The sequence below is a fragment of the Schistocerca serialis genome, chromosome 5 (assembly GCF_023864345.2).
Source record: "Schistocerca serialis cubense isolate TAMUIC-IGC-003099 chromosome 5, iqSchSeri2.2, whole genome shotgun sequence".
Classification (NCBI taxonomy): domain Eukaryota; kingdom Metazoa; phylum Arthropoda; class Insecta; order Orthoptera; family Acrididae; genus Schistocerca; species Schistocerca serialis.
In genome coordinates this window covers 80,140,415-80,156,309 of record NC_064642.1, presented here as the reverse complement: position 1 = coordinate 80,156,309, position 15,895 = coordinate 80,140,415, and the positions used below count along the sequence as shown (strand labels likewise).

The 15,895-nt window shown below is 41.6% G+C and overlaps 1 protein-coding gene across 1 annotated transcript in view; it reads right to left on the bottom strand.

Moving 5' to 3' along the window:
- Window positions 1-15,895, bottom strand: part of LOC126481757 (uncharacterized) — a 189,995-nt gene that overhangs the window by 109,713 nt on the left and 64,387 nt on the right. Inside the window, exon 3 of the mRNA XM_050105711.1 lies at window positions 14-217. Coding sequence (XP_049961668.1) covers window positions 14-217 — 204 coding nt within the window. The remainder of the gene's footprint in view (window positions 1-13; window positions 218-15,895) is intronic.

The following is a 15,895-nucleotide window of genomic DNA, read 5'->3' as shown; positions in this document are numbered from 1 at the left end:
TACCATACAGTACCTTATGAAGCTTTTTATGCATTCCACAGATCTCTTCTCAAAATATACTGACTGCAAACCATCCTGCAAGGACGTTAAAGAAGGAATGGCGCGCAGCTTTGAGAAAAATTTTTCAGCACGCACTTTTAAAATACTGCTGTGTGTATGTATAGTAGTAGTGTTAAACACCAGTTCCAAATCACAATATAATGAATTGCTGTAGATCCTGTATTTAAAAAAAGATTATTTTTATTATTGCTTCCTCTAATGCATATAGGTATTATAATTATAAAACTAAAATACCTAGAAACACGAAGGAGAAAGGTCAAAGTATTAGAAGATTTGTGTGCTACAAAATTAAATTAAACAATAATGTTTCTCCATAATCAAAGTTTCTTTTTCTTACTAATGAAGGGCTTAACTATAGTTTCCCTACAAATTATGTTTCTTGGACCTCCTGCTCAGCAGCACTGATAATGCCACCCACAGAGTCATTTTCATTGTCAAGCCCTGTATCTACACAATATAAAATAGTATCAGGCTTAGCAGACTTTGAATACTGCAACTGACTTTAACAAACAAAGTACTAAGTTGATTTCAAAAATATTTCTCTGCCCACACAACCAATAATTTGGTCCAGATAGGTTTTCTTGTAATTGCACTGTATGAACCCAGCCCTGGCTACGTTAAAGGCATTGTTTAGGAAGATTTTGTAACCTTTGGTTAATCTTCCACAACAAAAACCATCTCGCTGAAAGTGTCCATTACTTCAAATATTCTCTTTATATGACTCATACCCTTGCCAATATTTCTCTTTTTTATTCAGATTCCATTAACACATGTGACAAAGTCTGTACCTTCCTTCTGTCAAATCCTCTCCGCACAACATTTTGGTTTCAGTATGTACACAGAATTATGCTTTGCTTCCATTCACTAGTACTTTTGCCCCAACTATAGTTAACATTCTTTTTACTTCCATGCCTTGTCATTTTCTCATCCTCTGAAAATATCTGACACATGCAGTTCTTCTGAAAGAGCTCATATTCTACGCACTTCATTTCCTTGTCTTCTAATATTTGTAATTCTGTCAATACTGAGACCACTTCTATTTATGAAGTACCTTACATCACCCTCTTCATAAATTCAACCTTGTCATACGTCACAGCCACCGCCAACACTACCTCCACGCCACTGCCACTGCCGCCAGCGCCACCAACACCACTCTACAGTACATGCAACAGCCCTATTATTCTTTCACCTGATGCGAAGTGTTATGTAGTTAAGAAGCTCAATACTGAAATTAGTTTGTGCAATTTATCATGCTCAATTTTTTAAATGAGAATTCTACAAATGACCTATCATGTACTACATAAAGAATGTCCCATTATACTAAAATACAAACAATTTTGTAAAAAAAATATAAGGCAGTTAGTATTGCAACACAGTCACTATGAAGCACAGCTGCAGCAAAATGAAATAAGGTTGTGGTCATTAGAGATGGAACACAAGCACCTGTTTCATAACGACGGGGCACAAATTTAGTCATCGACTTCCTGAAGGAAGTAGCATGTCTTTCCCCTGAAGTAACAAATGGAAACCTACTCTCAGGAAATTCAAACAGTGATTTTAAATCAGTTGCTCTTGCACAGTAGTTCTGAGTCTCAATCATTATGTCAGCAAGGTTAGCTATAACTTTCTTTCCTGTTCAAACAATGGAAAATCCAGGATGGAATGTAACCACAAGGATTACATGGCAGAAGGACTCTGTCAGCTGTCAGATACTTCCACCTACAAACCATGCCACAGTGATCCCATTCCAGTAATCCAGCAGGATCTCCAGTCACTACTCAAATCCTAGGCCCATCCCAGAACCTCTCCCCACAGTCCATCTCTCCACTTACCCCTACCACTCCCTGCACTCCTACCTTCTATATACACCCTGAAGTCCATAAACCCAACCACCCAGGATGCCCCATTGTGGCCAGTTACTGTGACCCCACTGAGAGAATCTCTGCTCTCTTAGACCAACACCTTCAATCTATTACCCGGAACCTATCCTCCTATATAAAAGATACCAACCATTTCCTCTACCAACTCTCCACAGTTCCTGTCCCTTTACCACATGGTGCCCTGCTCGTCACTATTGATGCCACCTTCCAGTACACTAACATTCCTAATGCCCATGGCCTTACCGCTATCTAACACTACCTTTCCAGATGCCCTATGGATTCTAAACCAACAACCTCCTTCCTAGTCTCCATGACCAACTATATCCTCATCCACAATTACTTCTCCTTTGAAGGAATTACCTACAAACAAATCTGCGGTATGGCTATGGGCACCCACATGGCACCATCCTACGCTAATCTATTCATGGGCCATCTAGAGGAATCCTTCCTGAAAACCCAGAATCCTAAACCCCTCACCTGGTTCAGATTCATTGATGACATCTTTGCTATCTGGATTGAAGGTGAGGATACCTTATTCACATTCCTCCAGAACTTCAACAACTTCTCCCCCATTTGCTTCACCTGGTCCTACTCAACCCAACAAGTCACCTTCCTAGATGTTGACCACCTCAGAGATGGCTACATCAGTACCTCTCCGTATCAAACCTACTAACCACCAGCAATACCTCCACTTCGATAGCTGCCACCCATTCCATACCAAGAAGTCCCTCCCATACAGCCTAGCCACCCGTGGTCGTCGCTTCTGCAGTGACGAGCAGTCCCTCTCAAAATATACCAAGGATCTCACTGAAGCCTTCACTGACCATAATTATCCTCCCATCCTTGCACAAAAACAAATCTCCCGTGCCCATCTTTCCAGTCTCCCACCACCTTCCAAAGTCCCACAGTCCAGCCACAAAGGAGCATTCCCCTCTCTAACTCAGTACCATCCGGGACTGGAGCAAATTAATTACATTCTCCAACAGGGTTTCGATTACCCCTCGTTGTGCCCTGAAATGAGAAATTTCCTGCTCGCCATCCTTTCCACCCCTCCTACCATGGTATTCCGCCGTCCACCAAACCTACACAATACACTCGTCCACCCTTACACAAGCCCTGCTCCCAATCTCTTACCTCATGGCTCATACCCCTGTAATAGACCTAGATGCAAAACCTGTCCCATACACCCTCCTGCCACCACCTACTCCAGTCCAGTCACTAACATCACCTATCCCATCAAAGGCAGGGCTACCTGTGAAACCAGTCATGTGATTTACAAGCTAAGCTGCAACTGCTGTGCTGCATTCTATGTAGGTATGACAACCAACAAGCTGTCTGTCCGCATGAATGGCCACCGACAAACTGTAGCCAAAAAACAAGTGGACCACACTGTTGCTGAACAAGCTGCCGAACATGATATCCCTCATCTCAATGACAGCTTCACAGCCTGTGCCATATGGATCCTTCCCACGAACACCTGCTTTTCTGAATTGCGCATGTGGGAACTTCCCCTGCAATACATCCTATGTTCCCAAACCCTCCTGGCCTCAACCTTCGTAAGTCACTGTCCTCACCCATCCAGCCCCCTCCCTGTTCCCATTCCAGCACTACACAGCCGTCATTTCACTGCCACATCCACTCTTTTAATTTCTTTTTATCTGTTTTTATTTCTCTCCTTTCCGCTACTTATCCCGTCCCCCCCTCCGCACCTTCTCTCCTACCCTCCATCTAAACTGCAACACTTCACTGTCCGCCACTCCCACAATACTATCCCTCCCCCTCCCTGTCCCAGCCTTCTCCTTACCCCCACCCAGTCACCACTCCCATCATGCACTGGTGCTGCTGCTCTCAGTGTGGTTTCAGCTCTCTGAGACTGCAGACGTGTGTGCAAGTTGCGTTTGCGTGCGTATGTGTGCGCGCGCACCGGTGTGTGTGTGTGTGTGTGTGTGTGTGTGTGTGTGTGTGTGTGTGTGTACTGCTGACAAAGGCCTTAATGGCCAAAAGCTATAATTGTGTGAATCTTTTTGCTGTGCCTATCGCGACTCAGTATTTCTTTCCTGTTCCATTTACACACAGGGCTACATGTGAAAAGTGACTTGCTGTATGTCTCTGTATAAGCAGTTTTTTTTATTTATCCATTAAAATTTCATGTGATTGCTACCATCTTGCCTTTCTTCACAATATGCTGAGCACCAGTGACATCACAACTGGTAGTGCAACTATAAGAGGATGAGGCAATCCAATACAGGACAGATATAATTAAAACTTTCGCTACTTTACTCAGTGTAGAAGGAAAAGTATTTAGTGTATGGTTACCCAACTTTATTGGGATGGCATTCAGACTGTGCACTGCAGGATTTGCTTTGTTAGTACTGTTAGTGTCACGACTTGCTGTCAGGTGCTGGTATTGGTACAGCGACACAGTGCATAACTGTTGCAGACAGTCAACACAGGACTGGACAAGGCAAGCAGCACTTTACTTGTAAATTTATCAGAACAATAGCAATATTACTGCTGCTCTTCACAAGTATTGACACATTAAAGAAATACGGAGAGGTCCTCATCCACACCGAAGTTTAAGAATATTATTTGGACATTCAAAATAACTGGAGATTTGGGAATTGCTCCAGAGACAGGCCGATGGCCAACTGCACCACAAATTATTGAAGAAGTTACTGTTTCCACGACTGAGAATTCTGGGCGCAACGTGAGATCTTCAAGTGGTGCACAAGTTGTGTCATGGCAGCTGAACATTCCACGACCCATTGTTTGAAAAGTGCTGCAAGCAATTATGAAATGGGATCTCATCTCCAGTTTCAGGCTGTCACAGATGCATATGGTTGTCACATTGAGCAACATCTTAAACCTTTAACGTACACATGGTAACACAACAAACAAATATTATCCTCTCATGTGGAAACTAAAATGTGTTTCTTTCAACGTTTATTCCATTATTCCCTCTTCCGTATGTCCTTAAAAATGTTTCCACATGTTGCATTGTCTTACAATCACTTGTTTTTCATTGGGGGGGGGGGGGGGGGGGGGGGGGCATGTAGCAAGAGTTTTTAATTAAATAACCCTGTACTTGGCACCCAGCTATCAGCTGGCAATGTGCAGTGTGTTGGTCAGAGTTCCTCAGATACTGAAAATTCCAATTTGTCCTTCAAGAGAGAGTTTTGTTTGTTTCATTTGATAATGCTTCAAAGCATTACCCTAGGATGTTAAATGATTTGACTCAGTCCAATGTGTATCATTAACGCAGTTATTCAATACTACCGAATTCTTACTCCCATTTTATACTTTATGTTGCATATGCCACATTTAAGGCAAATCACTACACACTCAGCAAGTAAAGTGTTTACTGAAGTAGTTTTGTCTTTCCTACCATCTACTCAACGATACTTCCACATGGAGAATTTGATGAGTCTACGTTGTTTTCTTAGTGCTTGTACAAGCTTATCTTTCTGACAAACACACCATTCAGCACAATATACTGTTCTCTACCCATTATGATTTCTTCAAGCCAAATCACATGCTAGCAGGATATTCACCGTGACTGAATCTCTTGGATAATCTCATGGTGTTCTTCCTAGGTTTTCATGGCCATCACAAATGATAAAGACAAAATTTGCAGAAGTGATATGATGAGATCCAATAGCTGTGCATCTTATCCTTGACATTTTGCCTGGAACTGTGACAAGCATCGAAGATGGTGTTCCACAAGTTTCAAGTGAAAACCAACAACATGTCTAATGTGCGATGGAAGCAAGAGAGCTATGTTTCTAAATCCGTACTTGTTACTAGAGAAAAGATTCTGTTTTACAATATTTCCCTTATTATCGCCCCATGAATCACAGATGTTGCCAAAGTGGGATGGCCTGCTTGCCTCAGCGATACGCATAGCCATACCATAGATATAATCAGAACAGAAAGGTATCTGTAGAGAGGCAGGTTAAGGTCCAGTTTCTTAAGAGGGGCAGCAGCCTTTTCAGTAGTTGCAAGGGTGCCATCTCCCAGTAGGGGCTAATCAGGAGGAGGCTGCAATCAGAAAACACATACCTAGAATTCTAAATGTCAAGCAAGGAATATCAGATGCCTTAATCTAGTAGGTATGTTAGAGAATTTAAAAAGGAAAACACATAGTTTGAAGTTAGATATAGTGGGATCAAGTGAAGTGTGGTGGCAGGAAGAACAGGACTTTCTGTCAAGTGAGTACAGTGTTACAAATATAAAATTAAATAGGGGTAATGCAAGTACAGGTCTAATAATGAATAAGAAAAAAAGAATGTTGGTAAGCTGTTTTGAATAGCAAAGTGAACACATTATCATAGTCAAAATATATACAAAGCCAAACCCACTACAGTAGAGTACAAGTTTATACGTCTTCTAGCTTCACAGATGATGAAGGGATTGAATGAATGCATGATGAAATAAAAGAAATAATTCAGATAGTTAAGGGAGAAGAAAATTTAACTGTGATGAGAGATGAATTCAAATCTGACAGTAGGAAAAGGAAGAGAATGAGAAACAGTAGAAAATGGAGTGCAGGAAAGGAATGAAACAGGAAGCCACATGGAGGAATTTTGGACGGAACATAATTTGATTATTGATAACATTAGGTTTAAGAATCATCAAAGAGGGTTTTATACATGGAAAAGGCTTGGAGACAATGAACAGCTTCAGATTTATTTTATAATCATAAAACAGGGATTTTAAAACCAGATTTTAAACTTCGAGACATCTTTAAGGGTGGATGTGGACTGTTTATGAACTGTAGATTAAAACTGAACAAGTGGTAAAAAGGATGGAAATAAAAGAGATGGGATTTGGATAAACTGAAGGAACTTGTAGTGGTTGGGCAATACAAAGATGGCAGTAGGTAATGATTCACCAAAACAGGGGTAAAGAACACAAAGGAAGAAGAAATGATAGCCTTGGAAGATGAATGGACAGCCTTCAGAGATGTAATAGTTAAGGCAGCAGAGGATATAATACAAAAAAAGACAAGGCCTGGAAGAAATACTTAGATTACACACAGAGATACTGAATTTAAAGCAATGGAAACTCCACACTGGAATATTAATAACACACAGAAAAAATAGATTTCTACTTTCAGTAAAGATGAGACATTTAGTTGCAGACAGGCACAACTGAAAGACTATTACGCATCAGCTTTCAGTCACAGCCTTCATCAGAAAATTTAACACACACATTCATTAGCACAAGCCAGCACACCTCACACATACATGACCACCATCTCCTGCAGCTCGGACCAGAGTGTAGCTGTCATGTAGAATGGAAGCAGCTATCTGGAGGAGGGGAGGAAGGGAAAGGGGAAGGGGAAGGGACAGCAGTGTATGGATGGGGAAGAGAAGAGCGCTGTCTGATGGAGCGGGCAATGTTGGGAGGCTGAGGGACAAGAAGGTGGGGATGGGAGGTGGGAGGGGGGGGGGGGAGGGGGAAAAAGGAGAGAAGTTGGGATGGGGAAAGATTGGTGGGTGCGTTGGCAGAGGGCGGCACACAAAGAGGGTGGGAGATGAGACTGGTGGAGAGGTGATAATGCAGTGGTGACAGAAACTGTTGGGTGGAGGTTGGGGGGACAGTATGTTACCATAGGTTGAGGCCAAATGATTTCAGGAGCAGAGAATATGTTGTAAGGATAACTCCCATCTGTGCAGTTCAGAAAAACTGGTGCTGGAGGTGAGGATGCAGATGGCTGAGGTAATGAAGCAGCCACTGAAACCAAGCACATTATGTTCAGCTGCCTGTTGTGGCACAGGATGGTCTACTTTGACTTTGCCACAGTCTGGTGGTGGCCATTCATCCCACTGGACAGCTGGTTGGTAGTCAAACCAACATTAAAAGCTGTGTAATGATTGCAGCAGAGCTTGTATATGTATGACACAGGTGCCTTCACAGTTGGTCCAGCCTCTGATAGGATCGGATAAGCCTGTGATAGGGTGGGTGGATTGGGCAGTTGTTGCACCTGGGTCTTCCTCCTCAGGGAAATGATCCTGTGGCATGGGGTTTGGATTGGGAGTGGGATAGGTATCGAATAGGGTGTTGTGAAGATTGGGTGGGCAATGGAGCACCCAGCTTCAGGAGGGGAGGGAAGGATCATGGGCAGGATGTCCATCATTTCAGGACATTATAGCTAATCAAAGCCCTGGCGAAGGATGTGGTTTACTTATTCCAGTTTAGGGTGGTTTTGGGTGATGAGGGGGACACTCATTTCTGACTGGTTCTTGGAGTTGGTGGGAGTACTAGGGGCAAGAGGGAAAATGGCATTAGAGATCTGTTTGCAGATTGTGTCTGGCGGACAGTGTCTGTCTGTGAAGGCCTTGGTGAGACCCTCAGCATACTTAGCAAGGGAGTTCTTGTCACTGCAGATACACTGTCCCCATGTGGCCAGGCTCTATGGGAGACATTTTTTTGTTGTTAAAGGAATGACAGCAGTCAAAAATGCAGGTACTGTTGGTTTAATGTGGACACAGATATGGACGGAGCCATCAGAGAGGTGGTGGTCAACATCTAGGAAGGTTGCGCACTGGTTTGAGGAGTGAAGCGGATAGGAGAGGCGGTGTTGAGATTGTGAAAGAATGAAGGCAGGGTGTCTTGGCCCTGAGTCCACATTATGAAGATATCATCAATGAACTTGAACCAAACTATGGGTTTGGTATTTTGGGAGGCTAGAAAGGTCTCCTCTAGACAGCCCATAAGAAGGTTGGCATAGAAGAGTGCCTTGCAGGTGCCAACGGCTGTGCCGCAGATTTATTTGTATACCTTCCCTTCAAAGGAGAAGTAGTTGCGAGTTAAGATAATGTTAGTAAGGAGAATGAGGTAGTGGGTTTAGAGTCCAAAGGGCACCGGGAAAGATAGTGTGCAATAGTAATAAGACCATGGGGATGAGGGCATCTGTCTGTATGGAAGAGATGTCAACAGTGGCGAGTAGGCATCCAGGAGGCAAAGGGGTTGGGGGATGGTGGAGAGTCAGTGAAGCAAATGATATTTTTGACATGGGACACTAGATTAAGGGCAATTGGTTGGATAATGAGGCCCAAAAGTCTATCAGTGGGGCCACAATAACGAGCCACAATGGATTGTCCAGGACTGTTGCATTTGTGGATCTTAGAGAGCATGTAGTAGGCGTGTGTGTGTGTGGGGGGGGGGGGGGGGGGAGTGTCATATGGATGAGTAGGGAAATAGATTCATGGAAGAGGTTCTGGAAAGGTGCTAGGACTGTAAACAGGGATCAGAGGTTATGTTGTACTTCAAGGATGGAATCACTGAGGCAGAGTTTATAGGTGGAGGTGTCAGATAATTGGCAGATGCCTTCCAGCAAGTAGTCACTGCAATTCCTAACAGTGGTGGATTAGACTAGATTAGATTAGATTAGATTAGTTTTTCGTTCCATAGATCCGTGTTGAAGCTGAAATAACAATACTAATACTATGAATATATACAACACATCATTTGTTTCAATTAAAAAAATTCGTCAATGGAGTAGAAGTAGTTGGCCACTAGTAAGTCTTTCAGACTCCTTTTAAACTGATCTTTATTTGTACCCAAATTTTTTATGTTTACTGACAAATTATTGAAGATGAGTGTTCCTGAGTAGTGGACCCCCTTTTGAACTAAAGTAAGTGCTTTTAAGTCCTTGTGCAGATCATTTTTTGTTCCTGATATTGTATGTATGAACTGAGTTGTTTGTTGGAAAAAGAGATATATTATTTAGGACAAATTTCATTAAGGAGTAAATATACTGAGAGGCAGTAGTTAGTATACCCAGTTCTTTGAAGAGGTTTCTACAAGACGTCCGTGAGTTTACTCCACAAATAATACGTATTACACGCTTTTGGACTCCGAAAACTTTTGTTTGACTTTAAGAGTTACCCCAAAATATTATACCATATGACATTATGGAATGAAAGTAGGCAAAGTATGCAAGCTTTTCCATTTTCATGTCGTCTATGTCTGCTAACACTCGAATTGCAAATACAGATTTGTTAAGGCGTTTCTGCAGTTCTGTGGTGTGCTCCTCCCAACTGAATTTATTATCAAGTTGTAATCCCAGGAATTTAAGACTGTCAACCTCTTCTATCTGCTCTTCTTCGTACTTTATGCATATGCTGGGTGGAAACCTCTTACAGGTTCTGAATTGCATATAGTGAGTCTTTTCGAAGTTTAATGTCAGTGAGTTGGCTTTAAACCATTTATTAATATCCATGAAAATATCATTAGCAGATCTTTCTAGAACTACACTCGACATACTATTTATTGGAATACTTGTGTCATCTGCAAACAAAACGAACTCTGCTTCTGGCAGTGTAACTGACGAGAGATCATTAATGTACACAAGAAAAAGCAATGGCCCTAAGACGGATCCTTGTGGGACACCACATGTATAGAAAATAAACAATTTTTTTCAGCCTTCAGTTGCCAAAAAAATTGTTTATTTTCTATACATATACGGTTGCTGACGCGCTGCATGATGTTAAAGATTTGTACACCACATGTAATTTCTTCCCATTCTGATGATGACTGATGACTTAATTCATTAGTCCCTTGCACTGACACCCTTTGTTTCCTGTTAGCGAGGTATGACTTGAACCATTTTGCAGCACTGCCCGTGACACCATAGAATTCTAATTTATTTAAAAGGATGTTGTGGTTTACACAATCGAATGCCTTTGACAAATCACAAAAAATACCCGCTGCTTGTAACTTGTTATTTAATGAATTAAGTACATTTTCACTGCAGGTATAAATAGCCTTTTTGATATCAGAACCCTTCAGAAATCCAAACTGTGTTCTTGATAATATGTTATTTGTGGTCAGATGGTTGAGAAGCTGCCTGTACATTACTTTTTCTAAAATTTTTGAGAATGCTGGCAAAAGTGAAATCGGTCTGTAGTTTGATGGCATCTCGTTATCCCCTTTCTTGAATAGAGGCGTAACATCTGCATATTTCAGCCAGTCAGGAAATGTTCCAGTTATAATTGACTGGTTACACAAGTAACTTAGAATTATACTAAACTCACAAGAACATGCCTTAATTAACTTTGTTGATATTTCATCGTAACCACTAGAATGCTTTGTTTTTAAAGATTTTATTATGGAAGTTATTTCTTTTGGTGAAGTGAGTGACATATTCATGTACCTGAAGCTATTTGTAAAGGCTAGTTTCAGATATTCAAGGGCATTATTTACTGATCCTGACAATCCCATTCTATCAGTAACGGATATAAAGTACTTGTTAAATAGATTTGCCACACTATGCCCATCGGTTACTAATGTGTTATCTACCCTTAGTGCTATTTGCTCCTGTTCCTTTCTGGTTCTACCAGTCTCCTCTTTCACTATATCCCATATTGTTTTCATTTTGTTCCCTGACATTGCTATCTTCTTCTCGTAGTGTATTTGTTTAGATGTCTGAATTACTTTTTTTAATACTTTACAGTATTCCTCGTATTTAGCTAAATCATCAGCATTGGAGCTATTCTTGGTCGACAGATACATTTTCCTTTTTGTCTTACAGGAAATCTTTATTCCTTGAGTGATCCATGGTTTTATTATAGACTTCTGTTTAATTTGAGTAACTTTTAGAGGAAAACAGTTTTCAAACATGGTACTGACATTGTTCATGAATGTGTTATATTTTTCATTCATGTCATGAGCACTATAAACATCTTTCCAGTTCATATCTTTGAGCAGTTTTCTAAAACACTCAATTTTTGGTTGATTGAATACTCTCCTGTACTCAGATTTAGCAGTCTTGATAATCTGCTTAGAATTTACATCTAAAACAAGGAGCTGCATGTCATGATCTGATAGTCCATTTATTACAGGTTTTATGATATGATTTTGTTCCTTTGATTTGTCTATAAAAATGTTATCAATGGCTGTCCTTGAGGATTTAGTGATCCTAGTTGGAAAGTTTACAGTGTGAGTTTGATTGAAAGACAACATTACTGACTGCAGTAAATGTTTACTGGAAGATTGAATTAGAAAATCTGTATTAAAGTCACCAGCAATCAAAATTTCTTTGTTTCTTACTGTTAAATAACCCAAAAGAGCTTCTAGATGATTTATGAATAGATTATAATTTCCTGCAGGTGCTCAGTAAATAGTTACTATTATATAGGATCTGTTATGGAACCCTACTTCTGTTGCACATGCTTCTAGATGCTGCTCTAAACAGAATTTATTAATGTCAATGTTCTTGAATTTATGGCAGTTTTTAATAAATGTGGCAACTCCTCCTCTATACATATCTACTCTGCAGAAGTAGGAAGCTAGCTTAAATCCTGAAATGTCTAACATATCTATACCAGTGGTCACTTGATGTTCAGAGAGGCAGATTATGTCAATTTGGTTAGATGAATTCATTTCATCGATACAAATGAGTAGTTCATCAACTTTATTTCTGAGTCCCGGAATGTTCTGGTGTAATAAAGATAACTGATACTGCATACTAATGGGATTATGACTGCTTTGGTGAAGATGAAATGGCAGTTACTGATTACTTTCTGTTAAACATTGTTTAAATGAGGCTGTATGCTAAAATCTGACTCCTGTTCATCTGTTTTCTCAAACTGAGTGTGTCTGCCAATCTCTCTTAAAACTCGTTTTCTATCCCCCTTCCCTATCCTAAAAAAGGCACCCCTCTGACACCTGTGACCACTGGTATTTTACCACTTGTGACAGTGTCCCCCCTTAAGTTTTCTGCAATCAAGCCAGACAGTTTTCCCTTCCCTTTCCTACTGAGGTGAAGGCCATGCCTAGTGTAGTCCCACCTATCAATAGCATCCACAGGAATCAAACCAATATGGGACCCTATATCCATCCTAAGCAGCCACTCCAACTCCAAGTTCACCCTCCCTACAGAAGAGTTCAAATGAGGCCAATCATGGCGTCTCAACACAGATACAAATCCCACACTCGTATGCTTTGTTGCTGATGCTATCTTCACCAGGTCACTCTCTATGGAATATTCAGAGTCTCTGTCAATGCTGTTTCCCGGACCACCCACTATAACCATGGCATCCTCCTTCGTGAAATCCTTGCATAAAGAACCTATATCCTCTGTTACCTGACCCAGATCTGCACTAGGCTTGAAAAAGTTTGTGACCTGGTACTTTGGACCTAGATTTTCCTGCAGTAGTTGGTCAACACCTCTACCATGGGAACTACCTAACAACAGAACTTTCTTTCTCTTTACAAATTTCCCCACCTTTTTCAAGTCCTTGAAAGCTTGTTGTGCCCTTTCTACAGCTTCAACTACATGAGGCTCATCCAATTCTGACTGAGGCAACAGGTCAAATCCATTTTCAAGATTTATCACAAAACTGTCTGATGCTCTCCTTTGCCTGTTCCCCCTATTACCTGTTGCCACTTCCCACCTCTGTTCACCCTTCTCCCTCTTTAACCTGTCCAAATCCTCCCTTGCCTTGTCTAGGTCAGCTTGAAGAGCTGCAATTTTCCCTTCCTGATCCAGTATTTTCCTATCTCTACTGCAGATTCTACAATACCACTGGTGAGCCTCATGTATGTCCCCATTTCCCACGCCACTACATTCGCCCCAATGAAAGAAACTACAACACCCATCACAACATACCCCGGAACTAACGATCCTACGGCAAAATGGTTCAAATGGCTCTGAGCACTATGGGACTCAACTGCTGTGGTCATCAGTCCCCTAGAGCTTAGAACTACTTAAACCTAACTAACCTAAGGACATCACACACATCCATGCCCGAGGCAGGATTCGAACCTGCGACCCTAGCAGTCGCATGGTTCCGGACTGCACGCCTAGAACCGCGAGACCACCGCGGCCGGCGATCCTATGGCATGTCACACACTTCTCACTCATTGCAAAAACAGAAATCGTATAAACTGATTTAAGTACTGGCTAATACGTAAACAAAGGACCCTAGAAACTATTCAGGCAGATATAAATAAGTTGAAAGAGTAATGAATAAAAAACACTGGTGATTACATATAAGTTTAAGTCAATGTTTACTTACGATACGCGCGCGTGAAATTAAGCCTAAAGTCTGTGCTATAGGTGCAAGAAGGAAAATAAACTACTTACCCCGTTTAATCTTATTTAACACTTCACTAACACTTCCACTAATGTAACAACACTTATAATATATTTATACCAACTGGAAACATTTACCTATAAGTTTAATTCACTGCTTACTTACGATTCGCGCGCGTGAAATTAGGCCTAGGATTCGTGCTACAGGCGCGAGAAGAAAAATACGCTTCTTACACCGTTTAATCTTATTTTATACTTCACTAACACTTCCACTAATTTAACAACACTTATATTATATTTATAACACCTGTAGACGTTTAAAAATAGCTTATAACAACGCTTTTTATAATTATTTTGTGCAGCAAATACTCGAAGAGTCCGCGTCGGCGCAGTGGGGCCACAATAACCAGCCACAATGGATTGTCCAGGACTGTTGCATTTGTGGATCTTTGAGAGCATGTAGTAGGTGTGTGTGTGTGTGGGGGGGGGGGGGGGGGGGGAGTGTCATATGGATGAGTAGGGAAATAGATTCATGGAAGAGGTTCTGGAGAGGGGCTAGGACTGTAAGCAGGGATCAGAGGTTATGTTGTACTTCAAGGCTGGAATCACTGAGGCAGAGTTTATAGGTGGAGGTGTCAGATAATTGGCAGATGCCTTCCAGCAAGTAGTTACTGCAATTCCTAAAAACAGTGGTGGAATCTTTGTCTGCAGGTAGCATGATTAGGTCAGCACTACAATTACTAAAATGTTCCAGGCTATTATGCTGTGGTTGAATGGATTTCTTGTTAAAACCCAGTGCTTAGGTCAGGATTTGTTTTGAGCTTGTGTATGTGTGTCCTTTCTTCTGCTGAACTGTTGGCGTTCTGAGGAAGTAACCTGGGGAAGGATGGTGAAGCAAAGTCAGAGGTAAGGCATCCCTGGAAGATGACCAGCAGGTGGTTAGGTGGGAGTGGGTGATCACAGTTGGATAGTGGTATGAACTGGGAGAGGCAGCATCTAATGTTGGGGTTAGGTTGGCTTTGGTTGAAGGGATTTGATGGCAAAGAAGTGTTTCTATTGCAGGGATCAGGAGAAGTAGAGTAGATCTTTGACAAGTTCCGTATGGTTAAATTTGTATGTAGAGCTAAACATGAGGCCCTGGGATAAGACAAAATTCTGTATGGCTGAGGGTTTCAGTGGAAAGGTTAACAGCAGTGTTACGGGAATGTTTCAGCTTTATATTTGGTGGAGTGTTGGTAGATACTTTTTGGAGGATGTGGCAAGTTGAAAAGGTCAGCTTGGCATGGTTTGAGTGTCATGAGGGGGCTGACAAGAAGGAATACTGTGGGTAGGATAGGGGTTGGATAGTGGTTGGATAGTGGCGCTAAGCAGCAGCAGGATGTCAGCAGGTTAGGTAACTTATGGAGTTGATGTCTGTAGTGCTCCTCCAGGTGCTGGAGAGCAAAGGATTCAATTTCAGAGATGTGTGTGATGTATGTAGCAGGGATTGCACAGTAGCAGCATCTTATGGAGGGAGCAGAGGTGGTTCTGGGATGCCTGTGCCATGGAAATATGTTTTTGCAGTGAGGGCCTATGATTGGCAGAATGTGAAAAGGTGAAGGTTCTTGGTAAAGGAAGGGGTGGGATCCAGAGAAAGGAATTTTTATGGTTAGGCCATTGGCGGCATTCCACAATTTAGGCAGCACTTAAAACAGGATGTGGGACTGGATTTTAGCCAGGGAAAGCGATACTTTTCTGAACTGGTGCAGAAAGAGGGTGCAGGAGTGCACTGTTGCAGGGATGGCAAGGGGAAACGGGAATGACGTGGAAAAGGGCAAAAGAAGGTGTCGGATGGTTGTGAGGGGAGATGGATAACAGAAAAGACACACAAAAAATACATAAAGACATGCACAGGAAAGGAAAAATATGCAAA